Source organism: Colossoma macropomum, unplaced genomic scaffold, assembly GCF_904425465.1.
Source record: "Colossoma macropomum unplaced genomic scaffold, Colossoma_macropomum, whole genome shotgun sequence".
Taxonomy (NCBI): domain Eukaryota; kingdom Metazoa; phylum Chordata; class Actinopteri; order Characiformes; family Serrasalmidae; genus Colossoma; species Colossoma macropomum.
The window spans coordinates 5,236,489-5,262,952 of record NW_023494803.1 but is presented as its reverse complement, the minus strand read 5'-3'; the positions used below and the strand labels follow the sequence as shown (position 1 = coordinate 5,262,952).

At 42.1% G+C, this 26,464-nt stretch overlaps 1 protein-coding gene across 3 annotated transcripts in view; it reads right to left on the bottom strand.

The window, feature by feature from the left end:
• Window positions 1-22,348, bottom strand: part of slc8a1b (solute carrier family 8 member 1b) — a 170,551-nt gene extending 148,203 nt beyond the window's left edge. For 2 of the 3 annotated variants that reach the window (XM_036592757.1, XM_036592755.1), the window contains exons 1-2: window positions 22,063-22,348; window positions 18,842-20,687 (exon numbers count right to left, since the gene is read on the bottom strand). In XM_036592757.1, coding sequence (XP_036448650.1) covers window positions 18,842-20,664 — 1,823 coding nt within the window. In that variant the 5' untranslated portion in view covers window positions 20,665-20,687; window positions 22,063-22,348. The remainder of the gene's footprint in view (window positions 1-18,841; window positions 20,688-22,062) is intronic. The other variant, XM_036592756.1, reaches the window with a different exon arrangement.
• Between the last annotated feature and the right edge of the window lie 4,116 nt (window positions 22,349-26,464).

Here is a 26,464-nt window from a genome sequence, read left to right as displayed (position 1 = left end):
ACAGCATAATAGCTCATCTGTTGATGTATCCTTCAGTTGTCAATTTCTGACCACAGAGCTGCGCTTGGGTGGTGGACCACCCTCAGCCTGTAACACTTACATGTAAGAATCCCTACAACACAGTTGGGTCTGATAAACATACAATACCACTGCTGTGCTGAGACCAACACCTAAATAATATCTGGTCAAGAGTGGTCAGAACTTAAGCTACCTAATTAACTTGACTTGGCCAATGATGAGTGGGGTAGAGAGTTGCTGCGACTGATCACCTGTATAGTGGATCTAGAAAGTAGGTGGACCTCATAAAATATCCACTGAGTGGAAATACAAGATAGGAAACTCTGATAAAGTGGACGATGACTATGCTGTGCAGCAAAAACAAGTAAAACCGGACCATTAACAGAACCTAGAGTGTAACAGAGTGCAATGTCTACAGCAGGAGTATGAGACTCCAGTCCTTTGAGTGGTCACAGCCCTGCAGAGTTTACCATTCTACCCCATTTAACACACCTAATTCAGCTCATCAGGTCATTACTGAGGCCTTCAGGGGTTAAATTAGGTGTGTTAGAAGAGGGAAAACACTCATCTTTGTTGAGCTGTAGCCCTACAGGACCTGCATTCACCCCAGCTCTGGACTATAAATGACTGCAAATACTGTTGATTCCGAAGAATTGCATTAAACTATAGATAAGAGCGATGACATTACAGGATGATCTCAGGTTAGGCCTATTTTTAAACCAAAAAGACAGAATTTTCAGTGGAGAGGCCTAAAGAACAAAGGAAAGTAGTTTAAGGGTGGGCGAAACAGCAAAAATTTATCACAATACTTGAAGGCATTTTTGCGATACACGATATGTATCATGGTATTTAGTTTTTCAGAGGTTTCCTAGGTTTGAACAGGCAAAAAAGCATCAGTAGTGCCAAAAAGCACTAACCATGGGTACAAAGCTTTTTATGCAATGCTTCACTACATTCAATTAAACAGGCCTAAATATGCTCAGTCTCTAACGATGCATACAGTCAGCAATTATTTAGCTTTAAATACTGACAATATCCAAAAAAAAATTCAGAAAAGCATATGGATGGATCATTGTAACAATGAAATATTGTCCTATTGCCCACCCCTCAATTTAGACCACTGATCCTGGAATAGCCTGTGCTGCACTGCTAGCTATGTAGATATGTTAGCTATTGTAGAAGTCTGAGAAGATTGGATATTTATTGTATATAAACATAGCTTAGCTTCTCAAACATCTACAGAAGCTAGCATAGATATTATCCTAGCTATTCCAGAAGTCTGAGATCATTAGAGTTCTAGTTTATATAAACATAGCCTAGATTCACAGTCTTCTACAGCTAGCTTGGATATTATGCTAGCTATGCTAGCTATTATAGAAGTTTGAGAAGACTGGACCCAGATAGCGAGCATATATCAGTCCACTGACTTGATAAGTTCTGCACCCCACTGACTGTTTGCCAAAGCTGGTCCACCCTCAGACCACCCAGATTACTGTCCTGCATACAAGCTCTACTTAGTTTTTAACTTCCCCAAACAGATTCTAAATGCACAGAGACTTTTACTTTGAAAAATAAACTAAGACAAATATTGCATACAACCGAGAGAAAAAAAAAAGACTAGGCCTGATATAAAATGATTTTATAGAAAATGTTATTGCTGACGCTGAGCTGGATTAAAACTATTTACTACACTAATTCACAAAGTATAATTAAGGAAAGGAAGGAAGGAAAAATCAGTAAATTGGACTGTGAGTGGAAAATGAGTGATGATAAGTGGAATTTTGTCTATTACTCTACTCTACGTGGACCGCTTGTGAACGCTGAGCAAAACGACAGTGGACCACCAGCTTTGCCATCAGTGGGCCAACAGTGGTCCACTATCCACTTGCTATCAGGGGAGTTTTACTTTATAAACATAGCTTAGTTTCACAGTCTTCTACGGCTAGCATGGATATTATGCTAGCTATGCTTGCTATTGTAGAAGTCTGAGAAGATTGGAGTTTTATTTTTGTGCAGCTAAACCTTCAGTTTTGTGGAATAGTTTTAATAAGTCAGCCACTGATTCATTATGATTTCATTCAAATCACTATTCAGCTATTTGATATTCAGCAATTTAACTCTAGCTAATGCATAGCTTATACTGTGATATTCAAAGTGTGCTGAGGAATACTGTACTTGTGAGCTATCTGATCACTAGCAAAACCATTATATGTTGTGTTTAGGATGTTGGCATGGTGGTCAACCAGCATGACCATGCTGGGTGACCAGCTAAAAAAGCACCAGGCCAGCGTAAATCAGCACAAACCAGCTTACACCATCGTGGAATGAATGCTGATCTGTGCTGTTTTTTTTTTCAGCAGGGACAAATTACCAAAAAATGCTAACACTGCCAACAATGAATCAGAATGAAATTGAATTCCCAGCAAAAGAGAACGGGGCAATGACTGGAAAGCACATTAATTAAGCGAATCTATTGAGCACCTTAAGAATAATCCCAACTTCAACGACTAGCTTAGCTAAGCAAACGGACAGAGCCGCTTCAGAGCTCATTTAAGCCTCAGTGATTGAGCACCGTTGATGAAGGAGCATCGTCCAAGCTCCTGTTGGCTCGGAGAGGAGGCACTGCAGAGCGCTCGAGCGCGGCGCTAGCGGCGGGGAGTGTGGGACAGCGTGGCCTCCGAGGGGCTACTTCCTGTTAGCGGCAAAGGATTACACACGGAGCAGTGCTCAAAGCATGACTCAGCAGGATTAAGAGATTACCACCTGTCTGACATAAACAAACATTCAAATAAACACATAAACACATACATACTTATTTAAAGACACACGAACACTCAACGTCATGCTATTGTGGGCATACAGATAGATACACTTATAGAAGCATGCAGAGAGAGGACAGTTAAAGGGGAATTCCACTGATTTTTTAAAAACTTTCTGCATAACTCAGTGTTTGAGATGTAAACAAAGTCAGTCAGGGTGGTCTGATGTTTAGTGGTTCATTATAGAAAAACCCACCAATTCTGATTTCTTTACAGTGGTGGTGATAGGAACCAGGGCTCATGATGTCTACAACACAAATACTGCCACTTTATTTACCTTCCAAAAACCATCAGTAAACCTACACGTGTCTTCTTAGTTGTACATATTTAATGCTTTTAATGGTTAAATAGTGAAAAAGTAAGTTTCTTTGGGGACTATTTTGCCGTACAGTGCCCTGCACGTGCCTCTCTGCCATGAATGATTTTTAAAAAGTACATTTAAGGCCTAAAGTTTATCTCAAAACTGTCATAAAACAATGTCTGACAACATTCTTCAGGCGTTTAGTTCCTATCACTACCACTGACTCTAGAACAGAGCATTTCATATCACTTTGAATGACTTTGCATACATTTTAACCTTTTAATTGTGCAAAAATTGTCCCTTAAACTCACTCTAATGTTAGACATTCTGCACATAAGCCATGCTATTTCAGCTATTAATACACTAATTTGCATTATTTTCCAGTCCACTCATCCATTATGGCTTGCCTAAAGTCAAGTTGCTTGATTTAAGCCAACAACCATCAACTATTTTCATTTTTGAATAGTATTTTGAATATTTGAATATGATATAAGAATAAGTAAAGCTAAACATGTTTTATTTCAGTGACTTAATGGAAATAAAAGTTCTCTGTTCTTTTTGTTACTGTTAATATTATGACAAATATTATTAGCATTGTTGCTTTTATTACCATTACTATTAATATTGCTATAATTATTCATTATTATTGCAATTATTTATTTGCTTTGCTATGCTGGTGAATGAATTTAATAGATTTATTTAGCCTTTAATAAAACTCTCATCAGTGAATGAAGGAGTGACTATATTTCTATATGAAAGATGTTTTTAAGCCACTTTCTTTCAGAGCAACTCTGTTGTGTTGGACTAAAAGTCTGAATGAGTTTCCTTCCGCTTCGGCTAGTCTGCACACTCAATTATTCTCAGAAATTAATGTACCAGAGTGAGAATGCTCACTAACCAGCAGGCCAGAGCTGTAGGAATATTATCTAGGCTGCACCTGGTGTTAAAACTAATTGTCACCTCAAATCAGATAATGAGGAATGGAGTCACGCCAGCGGTGCTTAACTCCAAAGAGTGTGAGTGAGTCGGCGACTGCATGCTACTGGTGACAAGCTAGAATTTAGCCTGATAAACAAATGTTTTCCCTCCGACAGAAGTCTATGGTTTAATAAAAACATTGGCTATATGAATGGCCAATACCATTTTCTAACGTATTTATCATTAAATTGGCCAAATATTATTGATAATATTTTATTTAGCGCTATATTTAGCATATTTAGCATTATTTAGCATAAACATTTTTATGATCGATCCCAGTCTCTTTACATGAAAAACACCAGCACATTTCCAGTGCTTTTTTTTGACTCAATACATACAGCATTATTTGCTCTTTAATACAATAAAAGGCTACGATAACTAGCTAATAAATGAACTTAGCAACTAGAAGTAAAAACCAGGCTAAAACATGGTGTGCATGCACTGCTACGAGCCTGAAATAATCATTTAAAAGTCAGTGATGTTGGGCCAGGTTTGGCGGGGTTTTTTCGGCCCATGTCATACATCTTTATGTATTAATGTCATTAACTTTAATGCACAGGCTCAAAAAGAAGCACCGGCTCAAGGTTTAGGTCTGTATGTGAAATCCACATTATACTGATGAAGATATGATAACAACAGTAGATACTTCACCCACATCCTCGGAAGAAACGTCCTTCAAGTTTTGACTGAGCTCTCTTTGAGGACTCTTTCAGTGTGCTCTCAATCTTCAGGTTCATCTGCTTGGGGAAGGGGACCTTAGCTGTATGCAATTACACATTTCCACCAGAGAGGTCTCCAAATCCCCATGTCTTGCATAGTGTAGGTTTAAATACTGAATAATTGTTCATTTCTATACAAATGTAATTTAATGTAAAGGTGAATGGGAAGGGAATGTAGATACAATTTTAAGAAATCATTCATTTTTGATTGAAACTGTAATAAAAAGACACGCAAATGGTAACACTATGTGTACGTTATACATAACATGTAAGGTAGCTAACAGCCAACATCCATCTTGTCTTTCCAACGTCTCTCTCGCTGCCTGACTCTCCCTATTTTCCCGTCTCTTTTGTCCATCCGTCCTAATGAAGACGGACGGCTTGCCAAGGCATCTGTGCTTCGCCTCCAAATAATGAATCTCCAGCTAAGCTCATTATTGCTCCCATAACCATCAATAACCTCTTATTTAATCAACCAATAAGCATTAATAACCTCCTGTTCTCTCTCCACCGCTGCTTTGGGAACTCAGTGACATTTAGCAAATCACTCTTTTTAGAGCCGAAAATTTTATTCCCACACCGCAGCCCAGGATACCGGGAGAGTACCGTTTCTCTCAGGCTGGATTTGGCCGGATTTGGCTGATGGCAAGAGGCAGAGAGTGAGAGAGGGAGAAGTTGAGAGATGGCACCTGCAGGCCACCGTAGATTAGTGTGGGAAGTTTTCTTAATCCTTGGAAAAGTTGCTTGGGGAGGAATCAGCAGTTTAAGTCTTCTGCTGTAGAAAAGTGCAAAGGCCACTTCGACTGAGGGATATGAGCGCTGAGAGGGAAACTTAGGTATAAAGTGCTTATATCTCAGTGTGTGTGATATGTGAGTGAAATTACACAGGTTTTGGGATGTTTCTGAGTACAGTGTGCAAAAACGTTTATGAATGATTCCAATCTCTTTACATGAAACGCACCAGCACATTTCCAGTGCTTTCTTTTAGCCAAAGTCACAACATAAATAACATTATTTGCTCTTTAATACAATAAAATAAAAGATTTTTCCACTAACTCTGTTGTCAGATTAACTAGGACACTGTCAGCCCTGTTGTGGCTTTGGCAATTAACCGAAGGCTTGAGGCAAGTGAGGATAGCCACGGTTGCTAAGCAGTGATTAAAAGGCTAAGATAATAAGTCGGTGTGTGAGATATGCTGTGTTCGTGAATGCTGACATGGTGACTGTGATGCCGGCAACATAGCTAGGGTGAAAAATCGTTCATTTTGGATGGCTAATTATTTTATTATATTATTTTACATTATTTTAGATTATTACATTTGGATCTAACAACAGCTGTTGTTGTTGCCAAGCGAAGCTACTCTACAAGGTGTTTTTCAGCACTTTGGGTGAAGTCGGGCCAGTTCGGGTCAGAATTTTGTCAGGCTCGGGTCAGATTTAAATTAAATGCTTGGTGCTACGGAGCGGACAGGAAGTTCTCGGGCTGTATTCGGGTTCTGACCAAAATTTCAGGCCTGATTAAAGCTCTTGTGTGTGTTAGTGCTGTGTCAGCAGTAAACGAGTGAGAGCTGTGAAGTCTCTTTAATCCAGGTAGCTCTGCTTAAGGCACTGAATTTCTCCCAGTCACTAATCCATCGAGAAGGCCTTACAGGAACTACATCTCTCTCTCTCTCTTTCTCTCTCTCTCTCTCCCTCTGTACTATTTTTCCTTCCATCGATCCCTCTCTTTTTCTCTCATTCCCAGTGCCCTACATAACCGTAACCACTCCATCACATCTGTTGCCTAGCGATGACTTTTGTAAGCGCAGCCAGTTCTCTATCATTTTTCACTCTCTCTCGCTCTCTCTCTCTCTCTCCCTCCCTCTCTCTCACACACACACACACAAATTCACACATACACTCAGTGACCCAGCCTAGCACACATTTAAAAGGAGCCAAAAACACGGAATCTAAAATGTAGTCGATTAGCAAAGACATGTTTAGTCTGTGAAGTTTGTTTCACTAGTCACTGGAGATACGAGGCTAATGTACCAAACCCGTTATGAAAGCGTATAGCCAGCAATTAGGACTGCCTTAGTCAACATACACTTTCCTTAAACCATGTCAAGTTGTTAAACTGGCATTCCAGCCGACAAGTAATGTGTTAAACAGCGTTCTGTAGATAAGCATTATATCTCGCAGCTTCATCTGTTTAACATAATCCATGATTCCAGTTTTATATATATATATACACTTTCAGACAGAAATAGAAGTCATAATGAGGAGAGATGTCTTGCTAGCGACCTTGCGAAATCTTTCTTTAGCTTTTAGCTTGTTGTCCTCCTCATCGGACAAGCCATTTCTGTCGTTTTAGTAATCCATTCTCTACACTGTGAAGGTGATTTGAAGATATATATCGCTGTAATTACAAGATTACAGTAACGTTAGCTATCTGGCTTCCTTCTGTATTCGGCAAGTAATTAAAAAAAAAGATATTTCAACATATCTCGTCCCCCAAAAATCAACGCCAAAGCTGCTTTCAAGTTCTACCTTCAAGATACATCGGAAGGAGGGTTTCCTATTATAGACTCAGCAAGATTTCTTGGTTAGCCTGATAACTCAGGCCCTAAAAACAAGCCTGTCCCCTAGGAGAAGAGCTAAGGAACATTCCTACTGGACAATCCTCCACTTTTGGCTTAAGTTATCCAGCGTACTGAGAAAACCTTGCTGTAGGATGCGAGCTAGCATGTTTATAACATAAACAATTTGCTGCATTTAAGTCAGATGGTCCACTGAAGTAACTTCTAAAACTAATCTGGTGGTTATAATCTTCCAATATTTGTTAGCTAAATTAGCCTCACAGCTCCAGTGCAAAGCTAAAGCCAATTTCAGACATCAAACGTCATGGTTGATCAGCTCCATTTGGCATCAGGGAAAAATCTAAGTTAAATTTTTGTCCAAACTATTACTTTAACAACTGAATTTTCCCTACAGCAGTAACGCCATTAACATTTAACTATGAATGAAACTCTTTTTCTTTTGGGATTCTTTCTTTTGAAAGATCAGGCAGATCCGACAGGTTTGAATAAGACAGGTAAACTCAGCACTGCCTCTTTTTATCTGTTATACGCCGCAATGTCATTGCTGACCTCCGCCGGAAAGTGACCCCTCTGCACTCGGCAAAGGACAACTGGTTTAGAGACGTGGGCGTGTGCGCGTGTGCAGCCAAGCAAGGTGTTGAAAACTATCTGTGCCGCTCAGCCTGGACGGAAAAGGGAGTTTGAATGTAGCCTTGAGGCGAGAACAAACACACACACACACACACACACATGTTCTCAGGTTACACTGGATGGAAGTCGAAAAGCTTTTGGCAGGGATGAGTCCCACCTGTTAGAACGGCTCTAGGCAGGGGAGTTGAAATAAAATCTACGGCAACAAACACTGAAAACAATTTACTGACCGCCCTGCCGGTGCCTGATAACCTGAAGGTCCAGAGTAACACACACACACACACACACACACACACACACAGAGGGCAGGTAAAACTAGCAGCTTGTGCTGTTTGACTCATAGGCCCTTTGGGGTAACAGCCGGGTAAAAACTGGATAAAATACTGCATCACTCCAGTCTAAACTGCCCCATTTTTGCTTTATGATTTACACAATCAAGTACAGCTGACATTTTATGTAAATGTCAGCAGTAAAATCTGTTTATTTGTGATCTTCTATCTTTAAATGATTTATCCAGCGCTCTGCCAGGCTGAAAACAGATAGTAAAAGGAATTGCAACCTAAAACTAAAGCTACAGTTCGATATGTTATTTGTCCTGCTGTGAAGCGTCCTGTAGCGCCGCATTCTGTCCCTCAGCCTCATCGATTTGACAGAATTCACACTTGTCAATGTTCTCTCACTACAGTACCCAGCATGCATTACACAGCTGCATCATACCTGAATCCCTGTGGTGTCAAGCAATCCTGACTGCTAGCATAACCACTGATCTATAGGCTAATATATACAACCAAGCTAGTATTAAAGTAACTCAACTAAGAAAAATTGTAAAGAAAACAGCACTTCTGTTTCTATTCCACACAACATGTTGCCAGAAACATGTTTTTCACCTTTCAGCCAGAGAAAAAGCCAAACTGAGATAAGATACCTAGCCAAGCTACAGCTAGCCAGCTAATTTTAGCTTTTAGCTTCTTGTTGTTGTATGCGAAGTCCATCCTCTCTATTGCAATGATAATTTAACAAATGGATAAAAATAGCACACCCAAAAAGGTGCTTTAAAAGTGATAAACTGATGTTCTAACAATTGAGTTCAGTTTTATTTACATGGAGCTTGTATAATCGCTGTTGTTGTAGCAAAACCTCGTATCTCCATTTCTGTCATTTTTCAGATTTTGCCATAATTTGAAAGTGCCTGTTGTTGTTTACATTGTTTGTAAATTTCAAGATGAATGGACCAAAAGAAACGGCCCAAAATTACTTGGAAAAACGTCTGGTTCCATTGACTTACATTAAAAGTAAGGTATGTTTTTCCTTCTCCTGTAAAGTTACCATTTTGGAGAAACGAGGTTTTGTTCTGACAGCAGCGATATGTATATGAAGCCTTAAATAGAGCTTATAGAGATGTAGACATGTTATGGGTGGGCAATATAACAAAAACATAATATCTTCATACGTCAAGATATTGTCACAATAAATTATATGTCACAAAATGTAATAAGTTGAATAAATCTAATAAGTCAAAAGAGAAAAAAGAAACTATAATAACTATAATAAAACCAAAATCTATGATTGCAAATTATCTTTTCACCTTCTGCACTGCTTTACATCAAATTAAGACATATTTTTAACAATAAATATCAATAATTATCCATAAATATCCCTATTGCCCAGTGCTATAGACATTGTACCCAAATATTTAGTCAGAAATGTAGGCCTGGCACCCTGATGATGGTGACAGGGGCAGGAAAAGCCTAGTAAGAGCATGAGGAAGAACCCCTGACAGCAACCAAGACCCAAAATAAGAAGTCTCTTAAGAGCATAAGGAACACTGAAAGGAACCAAGACACAAAAGGAGAACCCATCCTTATCTGGGATTTATACACGCACACACACACATCATCTAAACCGCTTATCCTTCTGGGTCGCGGTGAGGTGCCGGAGCCTATCCCAGCTGTCATTGGGCGGATCTGGTATTTATAGTGGAACATAAATTTGATTATGGAATTGAGCTCTCTGTTTTCTTGCCACTGCTCATTCTCTCCTCCAGCTGTACTGAGCATGCTCAGTATGACCTTCACCCTCAGGGCTGAGCTTGCTCAGAGTGACCCCCAGTTCTGAGGCTGGAGTGAGAACATGCGAACAGTAAAAGCACTCTGACACAGCAGGCATCTAACACACACGCACGCCCACACACACACCTCTTACACTCAGTAATTCAATCCGTTACACAACAGCAGAATAAGAAAGTGTGGGAAAGGTCGAGAGAGATAGATAGATAGATAGAAAGATAAAGAGAGAGAGAGAGAGAGAGGTCCGCGAGGGCCTTTGAAAGTCATTCATGCTTTAGTGCTGTGGTAATATGTTCCGATCATCATCCAGTGGGTAAAACTAACGCGACAGTCTTATATTTCACTGACACCGCACTTCGTCTGACTCCACAGTAATGGGTGTAGACTTGCGTAAAGGAAACGGTGAAGAACGGAAGAAAGGTTGAACGCTTGAAAAGACAGGAGGAAAATCAGGGCAGGTGTAGAGAGAGTGGGATGCGTTAGCAGAGGGAGAGAGAGATGTAATTTAGTGTAATATGTAACAGGACTTGCCAGGAAGGCCCTGCTGAATTGAACCGAATCGAGCTGAACTGAATTGACGTGAATTGAATTGAGGCGGGCTGATTAGCATTTGCTGAGTCTGCATTTCTGGTGGCTTGACAGGGTCGTCCCTGCACCGCCGGCGCAGGAAGTCCCAGTGCTAATTGAAACATTGCTGTTAATAAGTGTCTCGTTATCGCCGCAGAGGCTCGGCTTGTTGCGGAATGTTTGCCACGTTGCGGTGAGAGGAAAATAAGAGTGAGAAGCGTGGAAGAACCTTGAGAAGATACTACTGCATCTGTGTTCAAGGACCTAGCGGCGCGACACCTTTTATACTTCCCTCTCCATCTGGTATCACCTCCTCTCTCACTTGTATCAACTGTATTTAGTAGGACATGAAAGGTAAAACTGATGCTAGATCAAAACCCAGTCACACAGTAGGCTAACTTTGCTAATCTGAAACTGTTATATAAATAAATAAACCGTTTAAGCTGTTACCATAACCATAACCTTAGTGAAGCTGTGATATGTATGTCAGTACCAGCATAAACATGTCTGTTTTCACTGTACAGAGCATTCACATGCACCATTAGCACTGGACGAGTGGCTCGTGGCACCAAGCTAATTAGGCTAACAAGCAAAGGGCCCACTTGTTTTTAGCTAATTTGAAGAATTTCAGACCGACGTCCTTCATCAAACAGTCAGGGCTGTATTTAGGTCTTCATCTGTGTCCAAATCCACAGTGACAATTTGATATTTCCGAGTAGCCGAGCGCCAACAGCCTTTACTAGTGCCTGATTAGCATGTACACTTGGTTAATTATGCGGACAAGTGAAGGGCCTACTTGACTTCAACTTCAGTTCAGACATCATCAAACTGGTCTAGGCTGTATTAAGACCTTTATCTGTGTGTAAATACGTGGTGTTGATGCTTTATGTGTTACAGAGTGCCAACAGCCTCTGCTAGCATCTAGCATCCATAGGCCAACATTCTGTGGAGGTGGAGCACAAAGTATGAGAAGCTCCTCATTGTTGTTTGCCAGAGAACAAGCGTGTCGTTAGCCCATGGATGTAATGTAAGTAAGCATGGCTAAAAAGTCCCCTCAAAAAAGCGTATAGACGGAGAAAATAAATTAAAAATATACATTAACCCTGCTAGCTTGATTTACGTGTTTTATTGATTGTACTTTGGACATTAATACAGCAAGGACTAGAGGAATTGGGCAGTCGTGGGCTGGAGGTTAGGGAACCAGTCTTGTGACCGGAAGGTCGCTGGTACGATCCCCTGAGCCGACAGTACGTGACTGAAGTGCCCTTGAGCAAGACACCTAACCCTCAACTGCTCCCCGGGCGCTGTGGATAGGGCTGCCCACCGCTCCGGGCAAGTGTGCTCACTGCCCCCTAGTGTGTGTCTTCACTAGTGTGTATGTAGGGTTTCACTGCACGGATGGGTTACTAGCCTCTAGTAGTAACAAAATAGGTGTTGTTTATTAGCCCAAGCCACTTGTTTTCAGTTCATTAAAAGAACTGCAACCTTCATCTTTCACCAAACTGGGCTAAAATCAACTCAAGACATTTCATCTCAGTGTAAACAGATGCTTTATGTGTAAAAGAGTGCCAACAGCCTCTACTAGCATCTGACTAGCATCCAACTGAATAGGCTTAGCTTATTAGCCAAAGCTAACTCTTTTTTTTTTATTTTCATCAAACTAGGCTAAAATCAACTTGATGATGATGCCTTATATTTAAAAGACTGCCAACAGTCTCTAGCATTTGATTAGCATCTAATAACAACTAAATGTGCCTAATTAGCTAAGTAACTAATACTTTTGCTACTTATTTTCAGTTAATTTAAAGAACTGCAACCTTCATCTTTCACCAAACTGGGCTAAAACCAACTCAAGACATTCCATCTCAGTGTAAATAGATGCTTTATGTGTAAAACAAAGTGCCAGCAGCCTCTACTAGCATCTGACTAGCATCCAACTGAATAGGCTTAGCTTATTAGCCAAAACTAACTCTTTTTTTTTCATCACACTGGGCTAAAATCAACTTGGATGGCCAACAGTCTCTACTAGCATTTGATTAGCATCTAATAGCAACTAAATATGCCTAATTAGCTAAGTAACTAATACTTTTGCTACTTGTTTTTAGCTAATTTAAAGATTTTCTTTATCAAACTAGTCTAAAATGAACACAGGGTGCATTAAGACCTTTCATCTGTGTCTAAATATGTGGGGGGCAGTGCCTTATTCATGTGTAATAGAGTGCCAGCATCTCTACTAACGTCTGATTAGCGCCTGCCCGTAACTTAATGGGCCCCAGTGACAGAAGTGGAGCTGGGCCATCATTGCTCTTAGCTGTAAATGAGCTCGACTGCATGTGCTGCCCTGCAGCTGTTAGAAGCTCTAATGAGAGACTATAGATTAGCACTTCAAACCTGACCCCATCTCTCTTTCTCTCTCTCTCTCTTTCTCAGTGCCCTTTTTGGATCTCTCCCTTTTGTCTTTCTTCACATCTTTCTTCCCTCTTTGGCCATCTGTCTCTCATTCCGACCATCTTGTCCTCGCATTTCTTCTCATTTACTCTGCCTCCGTCCCCGTCTCTGTAATTCTTTTACTCTCGCTGTCAATTCATCCCTGCATTCCTTTTGCTCCATCCTCTATGTCTTTGATGGACGGTCTCTAGCCACCTCGCTCTCTCTTCATCACTCCTGCTGTCTCTGTATAACATCGTCTTCCCTCCATCTCTCTCTTTTTCTCGCTGCTTTCCTTTGTTCCTTGCACAAAGGCCATCCTGAGGGACAGTACCATCTGATGGTTGTCTCCTATAATGACAGTGAAGATGTAGGCCAGAGTTGCGTCCGTGCACGACCACCTGCGCCTCCTCCAAACATTTGCGCTGGTATTACTGCACTGTCGAGGCGTTTCTGGGGATTCTGCCAACGGCTACTGCACATTCACACAAGAGAAAAAGACTGTAACGCGCTCTAAAGCGCATAGACATGCACATCGTCACTGTCACAACAAAACCTGGCACCTTGGTAAAATGGTAACTATAAGATGAAAACTATATAGGAGAAGGAAACAACGCTTTTAATTCTAGTGAAGGTTATTGTAGAGAATTCTAATCATTTCAAGTAAGTTCAGTCCACTTCTATCGGTCCATTCATCATGAAATGTTCATACAATGTAAAGGGCATGTGGTGTTTTCAAAAGGTGTAAAAAAAATAATGAAACAAAATATAACAATGACAACATACTGTAAACAGTCGTATGTTTGAACACCCCTGGTCAAAAACATGTTTTATTGATTTTCTAAATTAAAAATATGTTAACAAATCCTCTTCAGCCCCTGTGTCAGACACAAGGCCCGCAGCACGATCCTATTCGGCACACAAAATTATTGTAATTTTCTATTAATATTAGCCCATATCACTATCACTACAGTTCCAAGCATGCACTGCAACGTAATGTGTGCTCCCACCTCCTCCCCAACAACGATCTATGGGACAGCACCCCCCCAAAAAAAGAAAGAATAAGATAACAGGTGTCCAATTCAAGCGAATGGGCAGTATAATAAAACATACTGTACACTGGGGACATTTAAAGAGGTTTAACGGTTTTCTGCAGCTGATGTAGTTGTGATGTTTGTTTTTATTTAAAATGATTTTTTAACATTCAAATATTCAGTGCCTTTTTTGCTGTGTAGTTTATATATACATGAAATAAAACAGGCAGTGTCCCATATTATTTATATATTCCATATATTTAACTGTATGAATAATGTTTACATACTACAGCGAACACTTTCAGGCTTTTGTTTCCCTCTGTATGAACGTGTTTGTGTGTGTGTATAATATATATTATATTATTGTCTTTTTTTATTCCCCTAAAATCAGTATCACTAACAGCCACAAAATGTTCATATTAGCTCCCTAATACCACCCACAAATGCACATACAAATGACAAATAGATGCGAAAACATCTTCATTCTTGCCACCCGCCAGCTTGACATTTTCATGAACACAACCCAAATTACAAGGTCATTTAAGCTGATTATGCGTGTGACTTGGCACAGTGTGTACACACTGAAGGTTCTAGTGCCGCAGCAGTGCATATAGCATCGGCTAATGGTGTGCTACACTTTCTCGTGAGTTAATATACATCGTAATAAGGGGCAGTACGTGCTGTGGCTCATAAAGGACTGTCTTCCACAAAGTTTGACTTTTGCTCGTAAACATCCATCAAGCGGCCCGCACAAACTAATGAACAGAGATGTAAGCAAACACACAAACACGCTCATCAATCACTGCCAGCCTCTCTTGGTAGCCGGCCGGTGACCAAGTCAGGGCGGACTGCGGAGAAGAAATTGCACGGTGGATGAGAACAAAGTGCGAGGGTAGCCAAGAAACTTTTCCTCACTTTACTGTGACAAAGTGAGCGAAGCGCTGAAATTAGGGTGGAGGTGGCCTCTGGCAATGCAATGTAGATCATCTATTTTCTCATTCCCTTTTTCCTTTTTTCTCCTCTTTCTCCTGCTTTCCTTTTTTCCGGAGCAATCCGTCCTCCCTGCATCTGGGATGTGTTCAAGGGCGTAGCGGCGCAACTCCATTTTCGAGCGAACCTCTCCAGAGGGAACGGCCTGATGTGGGATCAGGTTCTGTTAAGTGGTATAACTGTATTTAGTAGGATATGAAAGGTTAAACTGATCCCAGATCAGGCCTTGTAGTCGAATAAGCGAAGCTGAGGGCCTGCGTTTATCACACATCTCAAAGGAGGCCGGGCATGATAATCTGGGATCTAGATATTTCAAATTTAGTCAGATGTGAGACAGGACTGCATGATATGGACAGAATCATAATACTGTGATTATATTGCAATATACTGTAAAGGCGATATGCCTAAAAACACACTGGTTGATCAATAACATGACAAGGTTAAAGACCGGCCTGTACACTCTTTAAAAAGATGGTGCTTCAAGGGTTCTTTAGTACATGGCTCTATATAGAACCCTAAACATTCAAAGAACCCTTTGAATGATTAAAGGGTTCTTTGCATCATGAACGGGTTCTTCAGACTGATGGAAAATGTGCCACAAATGGTTCTATATAGCACCCAAAAGGGTCTATCTTTATGGCTGGAATGATACAGATGAAAAGTTAATAAATTGTGACAATTATCAATAAATATCATTACTTTCATTATTTTAAACGTTACAGTTACATATCAGTTACAAAAAGATAAGTATCTCTAAAATTGTGCCTTTGCAAAAGGCAAAAACATTATTTACCTTTAATGTAATGAGATTTTATCCATGCAATTCAGAGCCACGTCAATCGGTCCATTCATCACGAAATTTTGAAACAATGTAAAGGACAGCAGCTGTATTCAAATGATGCAGAAAAATAAAAATAGCAAAAAATTGACTTTTATTTTTATGACAACATTCTGTATGTCTAGGGCAGCTTCCATTTGGACCACAGTGGGCAACAAAAGCCTAAATGGGCCCTTATAATAGAAAACTGAATTTACCCAGTTTTTGATGTAGTATGTAAACATCGTTCACATGGTTCATATATGTAAACTAAACTGTAAAAACAGCCTGTTCTGAACTCATTGTTTGTGTGATGTCATGAAAACCAACACGTGTCCACCTATTCAGCTTACAGCTATTTAGCCCCGCCCATTCGCGCTAAAGTTATAAGCAGTGTTTCAGCCCAGACTGCTTTTTGAATGAGGCACAATACAGGGCAGCCAATCAGAACAGAGCTCATTCACATACATCAGTCTTAATGGAACAGTAACAAAAACAGCCTGTTTAATTTTCAGGAAGAAAGAGAGGTTGGAAAATAAATTATGACTGCTTTGGTGCATAAAACGACACAAATGTTACATGTGAACCTCCGGGGGAAAAAAGTTACAGATAAGAAAAAAAAGATATATTCTACCAATCAATATCATGCCATTTATCAATAATTATCGATAAACTGATAAGTGATCCCAGCCCTACTGGCCTGAATTATTTTTATCAAATTAATTTACCTTAGATATTATTAGATAATACGATTCATTAAAGGCTCATTTGCATATTCAGTATTACAAAGAACAATACAGCAAAATGTAATTCAGTCCAATATAGCAATAACTATTAACAATTGATATAATATGAATGGTATATGATCCTAAAGCAGACACATATGGATTAGACACCTATACAGGGGGCCTATGTTGATATAGACGTATAAGGGCTCCAGTCCTACCCATATCAATGCATTTAATAAGGGAAAAACTAATCCTGGATCACATCAGTTTTGTACAGATGGCCTTGCAATTCAATCATTTTTCCCATACAAATCAGTATACATATTCGGTAACAATTCGGCTTAGCACGAAACAACTGTGTCTAAAATTGTCCTCAGTGGAAAAACTCAAGTAGACGGAATGTGCACTTGTTTTATCCAAACTGCCACATCTATGATGTTGAACAGCACTACAGGCTTCCAAAGGAAACCGCTAAAGCTACAATTCTCCACTCGTCAAACTACATACAAGTGCTGAAGACTGTCAGTCAATAAATAAATAAATAAATACATAGAAATCATGAGCGCTTTAGCAGGCCTGAGGGTATTTCATATAATACATGGTTAAAGGTCCAAAAGTCTGGACTGGTGAAATGCGTTCATGTAATAGGAGGTTATGTCGCGTACCGCCTGCGCTCCAAATTCATATTCCAGAACGCTGAGATAACGTTCTAATTATATGTTCTGGAATTGCTTAAGATCCGAAAGAAAAATCCAGACATTCCTGCAGAGTTCTAGAATGCGGAGCTCCGGCATAACATAAAAAAAAAAAAGTGAGAGAGCCCTTTTGTCCTCCCCGTTACAATGCAGTGCGCTCCTCCCCAACATCCCTCCATCCCTCTGTCCCTCCATCATTTCATTAAAGGAGTGTTATTAAAATCCACTTAACGGCGCTCGCAGCACTGCACGATGGAAAGTATGCAGTAGGCCAACAGGCCCCGGAAAGTCTGACCCTCCACATCTGCTTCGAATCTGTTTAAAACACACGGCCCACGTTCACTCAATCACTTCACTTGTCTTACACACCCTGAGAAATGGGGGGGGGGACAGAAAGGGAGAGAGAGATAGACAGCAAAGGGAGAGAGATAGCGAGCAAGGATGTTTCTGTGTTGTGACTGCTTATGCTGTGTGGACAGAGAGAGATATGCGCTGTTTAAACAACCCCTGTCCTCTGGTGCAACAGGAACGTGCCAGATAGCTTTGAGGTTTTAGCTAAATTATGCTAAGGTCTCACAACTGCTTGTCTTGTGAGGAAGCAGCACAAACAGGCACAGATGTAATCACATGGACAGATGAATGTCAAGTCACTAAACTAGCTTAAGCTGTTACGTGCAGGGAACAACAATCTGTTCAGCTAAACCTGTCAGCAGCGTAATCAGGGGCAGGTTTAAACCCAGATGCCATCAATCACACGCTTAACGACCCATCATAAGTACACATGTGGTCCACAAGTTTGGACCATGCTATCAATGCCAGGATGCATTTTTTTTACCTCAGAGAGCTACATCATCCTTCCTCAGGAAGAGTAGTGGTGGATCAGAGTGTTAACTGTGGTTACCAAGAATAGTCAAAAACACCCCTGATGTACTGAAAGTCATTACATCATAGCCACACATCTAACATCAGCCAGAAACCAGCAGAGAAAAGAAAACCTCTATGAACCAAAACCTTGCAACAGTAATATACCACTGACACATACACTGACAAGGACAGATCAAGCTTTAAGCCAAAACAAGAGTTGTGAAAGATGGATAGATACATGAAAGAATGAAAGAAAATAGGAGTTGGAAAGAGGAACTGCAGCACAAGACTTTTGATGACATCTCCTCCTTCGACACTTTGTTGGGCTTCATGCTTCCGATGGCTTCGCAACATCACCGTGATGTCACAAAGCACACGTTCGGCATCCATCATGCATGCATTCATCCAACCGTCAAGCATAATCCAATGATATCACTTACATCGTTCATTCATGCACATGATTTCTTAACTGACAGAGCATTGCAAAACTGACTTTATAAAAGACGACTGCTATGGGTCCAGAAACTGATTAAACACTTAATAAATGCTCTGTCAATGAAGATACCAAAATCAACTTATCTTTCAAAACCAAATCAAAAGGTGACTTACAAGATTTCATCATTTTGGAACTCCAGCACACCATGGGTGTCCTCAAAGTCCTCGCCACCTCCTTTGGCCGAGCCTTCCACGGTCTTGTAGGGTACCATAACAACACCGCGAGCTCCAGATGTGCGGAGCACCTTCACGTCCATTGCACCTACGCTCTCACTGACATGGGTCACAGGCTCTTCAAATGTGAAGATTCCAGCATGGTCATCGTCAAAGATAGTGACGGTTGCGGTGGAGGGCACGCCAAGACTCGCAATGGTGTCCACGTGATTGGCTTCAGTGGTGTCAGGCTCGGCCCCTTCATGAAGAACGCGGACATTGCTGAGGTGGATGTGAAAGTTTTCGTCCTCCTCAAAGATGTCATCATCAATGATTCCAACACGGATCTCCTTTTGTGTCTCACTCGGCTTGAAAACAACAGTGCCCTCAGTGAACTCGTAGTCCGAGCCGGCGTTTGCTGTGCCATCTTCAGTGCGGAAATCGACAGACACCGTCTGGTTGAGGTCACCGCCACGCCTGATCACATTTACAGCCACGGTTCCGCAGTTTTCCAGGCACTGGTATGAGCCAGGTTCGAAGAAGATCTTTGAAATGGGATCGTTTTCACCGGTGTCACTGCGCACCTCATGCATGCTCACCGCCTTTCGGGCCTGGTCCGCCGCGTGTTTCTTCAGAATGTTGCCGGCACCCGTCATTAACCGTGTGGCCTGGCAGCGGTAAAATGCACGGCTCTTCTGCTGCTGGCTGAGTACCTGGTAGTTAGCGAGTTCAATCAGCTGCTCAACTTCTTTGTCTGGGTGCTTTTGTTTCAGCTCCTTCAGGATCTTCGCCATGTCCCGCCTGGCCTCCTCCTCGTCCAGATCCTTGTCATCCAGGTCCAGCGTCAGGGTCCCGTCCAGAAAGTCAACAGCATGGGAGTTAAGCATCTTCCCGTCCATTTCAATGTCCACTTTAGATGGAAGCGGACGATCACCCTCAGTCTCAATGATCATGCCACGCTGCCTGCCGGCCCGGTAGCGCTTGTAGACGTACTTGTAGAAGAGAAGACGGCGGTCAGCTATCCAGGCGAAGACCACACAGATGGGGAAGAAGAACAGGGTGAGGAGGCCTTCCCAAACCTGGACAACACCTGGTGAGATGACAGCCAGAATCAGGTAGAGCCACAGGTAGGCGAAGATGCTCCAGGCGGCGGTGACAAAGAACACACGGAGATGCTTGACCTTGCGATGCTCCCCATCTGGAACCACATAGACGCAGAGCCCAATAATCACAAACATGTTGAAGGCGGCACTGCCGACAATGGTGGCGGGCCCAAGGTCGCCGGCTTCGAAGTTATGTCCGCACACTTCAATGACAGACAGTAGAATTTCTGGTGCAGAGGAACCCAGGGCCATGAGAGTAAGGTTGGACACCGTTTCATTCCAAATGCGTACAGTGGTAGTTGTTGTTTCTCCATTCGGTTTCTTAATGGTGATCTCTTTCTCCTGCGAGGTGATCACCTCAATCGATGCCATAAAGCGATCAGCGATGATTGACACTCCAAGGAACATGTACACCAGTGCCACAAAGTAGACCGTGGCCCGTGCCACCTTGTCCCCAAACGAGGGGTTCTGGGGCTCCCACACTGGTAGAATAACGCCAGGTTTGCACTCAGTGGAGCCCCCACAGGTATCCGATTTATTGACAGAAGTGTTATGGTTGGAGCTGTGGTCTTGCACATTCTCCGCCATTACACGGTGGATGTTGGTGAGCAGTATCGCCACGATCACCAGATACTGGAGCCCCATTGAGAGGTATGAGGAAACCTTGGGATGCCTCATCATTCTGCGATGGGTGACAAATGAACCTGCAGACGGAGAGAAGAGTGCAGGGTGATGAACAAGTGAATGAAAGGAAGAAAAGTAGTGTAAACAAATGACAGTTCAGCACCGCTGCGCTGTTACAGATAGAAGAATGTGGAGTTACAGAGGCTGATGCTGACTCGCCCTGCATGCATAGCGGGGTGGACTGTGCAGAAATGTTGGCCATGGAATTTTTATGACTTAACATTTATGTCAGGGATGTCGACTGCATTTTTCAACGCTGTGTGTAATATTAGAGCCAGCACACAACGCAGCATGCGTGAAGATATATAGGAGCAGGCTTTGGGGAATACCGCCAGTATATGCCTGCAGGCAAACGGTGACCAGTGGCCTCTGAAGCAGGACGCAGCGCAGACAGGCGTTTGAATATGGCTCACTTAATAGAATTCGGAATACATATCAGATAATATGTTATTTTAAACATCTTACATGACTTTCTTTCCTAGATTATTCCCATATGTAATTATTTATTTCCGACAGTTTCCCAAAAATTCAACAGAAATATCACACATATTGTCCCCAGCTGAAAAAAGTCATGGAAACCATTCAAAGTTTCTCTTAATTCCCGGTGGTGTTCGGACGTCATTAGTGGTATTTTTGTGTTTTCCTGATGGGTTGATATCGCAGTGTAAAGGATTCTAATGGGTTAACAGGCTGTTAACAGTTCTAGGACTGGTACCAAATGCATTTGATGGTTTTCTAAGGGGATCTAAAGGTGTCCTACAGGAAACTAGTGGTCTCTAAATGTTAACCACTGAGCCAATTTATGTTAGAAAGCAGATCCATCAGGTTCTTTCATGATCTTTTTTTTTTTAGCAGGGTCTCCTGCACGCGTTCTCACCGCTTGCCATTTCATTCATTGAACCACATTCCCAATTGCACGCTGCTAGAACTTAAACGAACGTACTACACGCTCGTATCTCCATATTCGTTTCATCCCATAACCTCAGCTCACCTACGACATCTAGCTCTATGAGAACCGTTCTCCACCAGCTGCTGTTGCGCATCTAAGTCCGTGCACCACGCACGGTGTATCTCTCGACACGCTGCTCCTCTACAACATCCCAGTGGACACAATCGGGCATCCAGCGGCACATCGGCACGGACGGACTCGGTTCCGACCGCAAGTTTCACGCGCACATATCCTATCAAATCGCGCATAAAGCATCAGCCGCAGTGGTTAGTTCGCTCCGGGCAGCCAAACCGAGCCCTCCGGTCTAACGCTAGGGGAGGAAAAAAAGAGGGGGAGGAAAGAGGGGGTCCCACGACAGACCACGCTAGGGTCCCGTCCCAAAGCAAACCGCCGTCCGAACACCAACGTAACTCGGCTGCGGCGTCCAGAAAGCGAGCAGCTCTTACCTTTACCTCGTGCAGCAGGGAGGAGAGGTCAGGGCGAGTGTGGAGTCCGCCGCCGCGTCCAAGCTCGCATTCGTCTCGGTGGGTTTTGTTGGTGGTGGTGGTGTTTGGTGGTGATGGTGGTGGTGGTGGTGGGTAGGAGGGGGTAGGTGGTGGCGGTGGGGGGGGTTTGCTTTATATGCGCGAGACGGAAGGGTTAGATTCGCTCCTCGGTTCCCATACGCGCGCACACACACACACGCACGGGCACGCTCGAACGCGCGCGCGCACACACATATACGCTCGCGCTTGGGTTGGTCTTTTTTTTTCCGTGACTGACCCGCAGCGATCAGATGGCCAAAGCTTCTTCAGCAAATCCCGCGCTTCAGAGGGCAGCGATCTTCAGCGCGCGCCAGTTCTTCCTCATTCTTTTCCTGCCGTCCCCCTCGCTCGCGCTCGCTCTCTCTCTCTCTCTCTCTCTCTCTCTCTCTCTCACTCACTCACTCACTCTCTCTCTCGAGCGGAGCGTGTGTGTGTGTGAGTTAAAGCTGCGGAGCTCCGGAGTGGGACTCTGCTGCTCTCTCTCCCTCTCTCTCTCTCTCTCTCTCTCTCTCACTCTCTGTCTCTCTCTCACTCTCTCTCTCTCTCTCTCTCTCTCTATCTCTTTCCCTCCCTATCTTTTTGTCTCTCTCTTCCTCTCTTTCTCTTTGTCTAACTTACGTTCTCTCTCTCTCTCTCTCTCTCTCTCTCTCCTCTCCTCTCTTCTCTCTCTCTCTCTCTCTCTCTGTCTCTTTCTCTTTCTGTCTGTCTTCCTCTCTTTCTCTTTGTCTCTTACGTTCTCTCTCTCTTTTTCTCTCTCCCTCTTTCTCTCTCTCTCTCTCTCCCTTTCTCTCTCTCTTTACCTCTCTTTCCCTCCCTCTCTATCTCTCTCTCTCTCTCTGTCTCTCTTACGTTCTCTCTCCCTCTCTCTCTCCCTCCCTCTATAAGACCATACGCACAGTGATTTAGAGCCCCCTTTAAACCAGACCCTCCTCCTCCACCTATAATGTAGCTGAGCAGCACTCAGCCCCCTGCATCTGTCTTACTGATAGACCTCACACAGATCCTTCCATTTCCATCACTGTATCGATCAGCAATCAGTTATATGGTTAATACAGGCCATTCAGTATGAATATATATCCAATCAAACCAATGTTTATGATCATGTCATCAAAACACCTGTGCAGGTGCAATATGCTCTGTCTCTCTCTCTCTTTCTCTCCCTCTGCTCTGTCATAATGTCTGTTATAGAAGGTGCCTAATGCACCATATGAATAGTTTCTGTGTATCTTTAATGTGCATGTCTGTAGCCTTATCTGTTACTATATCTAAACGCTGCTGTGCTGCACCAAACCCTACATTTAAACAGAAAGCTCCACTGATTTTCCCAGATTTCTGCATGATGTAAACAAAGTCATTCAGAGTGGTTTGTTGTGAAATGCTCTGTTCTAGAGAAACTTGCCGAGTCAGAATTGCTGCACACAGTGATGGTGATAGGAACCAGACATCCACCTCTAAAAGCTCCCTCACAGAAAATTATGACATGAAATGATTATGAATTCACTGCCTGATGTTTGAGACAGTAATGTTTTCCATCCAACTTTTTAAAAAAAAAAAACAAAACCTGAATGCAAAAAGCCAGAAATTCAAAAACATATCCAAATACCCCAAAAAGAGTTTTGCGCTAGGATGAGGTGGAAAAGTTAGAATGAAAAATAGTGTGAAAAAGGGTGATGGAAAAGTGTTTTTCAAATAAATGATGACAAGGCAGCCCCTAATTATGGTGGCCTACATCTTCTAAAAGTTCTTCGTATAACTGTAATGGATGGAAACACGACTTCATTTGTAAAAAGTTTGAATGGAAACCTAGCCAATGTTTTATGATAGTTTTGAGACTTTTTGAAATGCATTCATGGTAAAAAAAAAAGATGCATTCAGGCACGTTTATATCCGATTTATCACTATTCTACTAAAACTGATAAGGCGTGTAGGTTCATTGGTGGTTTTGGAGAGTAAATAAAATGGTTATATTTTTGTTGTAGACATGGTGACCCCTGGTTCCTATCACCACCACTGTAAAGAAATCTGAGTCACCACTTAGTTTACATCGCAACAATCGATTATTGACATTTTGAAAAAATAGTGGAATTCACCTTAACCTTAGGAACCAAAAGACCATCTTATAGCATCTCATTTTTGTGTTTTTCTATAAAAGGATCTTCTATAAAAGGGGACCAGCCAGAGGTCCCCACAGTGTCACACATTTTCATGCATTTCCATCTTTCTGGGAACCCACGGTCCCTACAAAGTGCTCAATACATGGGCACAGCCCACACACACTCACTGAGGGGTTGAAAATGGATTAACTGGATCTAAATTTCACGGCCAGGGATCAATATATAGAGATCAAAGTATAACCATAACCATACACCATACTGTACCTGAGGATGATGTATGACATCAGGATTACACAGATGTAGAAAAGTGGTCCGGGGGACTGGAGGCTTCAAATAATGAGAACAGTAGGGAAACACATTTCTGGTTGGATCACTAGACGAGGCCTGTGTCCACACAATTTATCTTCTGTGCTCTTTAGAAGTGGCTCAATGTGATACTGGGCCAACCCATTACTGTGACCAATATAGTCTATATTTAACGGTTTCTCAAAGCATATTGTAGGTCATGCTGTCAGTGTCGCTGTCTCAGATTACTGCTGCTTGTTCTTTGATATAACTGCATGTATATCGCCTGTTGGAATCTCACAATGATTCACTATTGTCTTATATGTCAGATCAGTTTATAATCATTATTATAACCGTTGTTTTGTCTCTTGCAACATGTTTTTTTGCATTCATCCCAGCCACTAGGTGGCAACAGGGGTTCCAGTTTACTCCTAAACCCAATTTTCGGTTAAATATAGGTTGTTCAGGAAGTTTAAATGCTCAGAAATATTGACGAAATTTGAGCTCTGTTTTGTTATTTCATGCACAGAGTTGGTAGAAGTAAGAAACACATGGTTTCTATGGGAATCACAGTAAAAGAGATGAAGATAAAATGCCTCAGAAATAAGAAACCCAAAACTCTTGAGTGGGCCTTGTGAGAAATAAGGTGAGGTATTGAAGGTGATGCTAGTTTGCACAGAACTGGTAAACACCCCATTGGGCGGTTGAGAAAAATAGGTCAGCATATCAGAGAGGTAAAACTGGCTAAGTGCCTTGGGGTAGTAGGGAGCTTGTTATTGTGTCAGATCATACTCAAAGAGAGAGACGAAAAGTTCTACACCCGACGTCTCTGAATGAGCTTAAACTCTCGTATCATTTACTCAGGGCTGCTAAAACAAAGGGAGTTCAAATAGTATTTTGTGGAGGTAAAGTGATGGGGGTTAAAAAAAAAATCTGATTTTCGCAACGCTAAATAAAGGACAAAGGGTGATGTCATGCAGTGATGTCATGAACAAATCATCCTCTTTTTCTTATTATTCAGTTTTCTCCCCAAATTTGTTGTGGCTAATTTGACCCATCAGCTAGATCTCATCCGATCACACAATGCTACCGGGCTGGGAGGATTCCTTGTGAAGCCCCCGTTGCCGCAACATCCTTTAACAGCTCAACACGCTTGGAGGAGAATGCTAACTGTTAATTCTGTTAACATGCAAATAATCAGCTAATAAAGACTTGCATTGGCAAGCTAACATTGAGTGATGGTGAAGAGGGAGGATCGTCCTACTCATCCAGAGAGACCCAGGCCAATTGTACTGTCTTAGACCAGCTATAAAATGGCTGAGGCTTCGCCAGGGATTGTTCTCTCGACAATAGGGCCAACGCTGATACAGCTGCACCACAAGGGAGCCATGGATCAGTCCTTTGAGATGGTTCTTTTTGATGAAATCGGCAAACAAATTCATTCCATCTGAATTGGACTTCAATCAGTGTTGCGGGACCAAATATTTCTGATGAAAAAATACCCCACTGGTTTTCGATTATGTTCGACTTAAGATAAGTCACCCACTCTGCCAAACTCAAGGCTGCCAACTTGCCACTGGAAGTGAATTAAAACGCTTTTGTTTTTCATTTCTATGTAAAAATATTCATAACTGTTAACAAAACTGTGTACAGACACCCCCTCTGGCCCCCTACCAGGCCTAGCCTAGCATAGCCCACCGAAATCTCACTCTAACAGCCCTGCAAACCACTTAGATGAACTAATTAGCTAGATGAGCTACTGCTATGTTCATCTGAAAACAGCCTTTGTTTAGCCGATTACTACTGCTAGTGTAAAGCTAATTTACACTAGCGACCCTATGGGATTTCCAGTGTTATAGCAGCCTTAGCATTTAAGGTCTGGCTCAAACACAGATATTTTAAGCTTTTACAGACACTCTGTATGT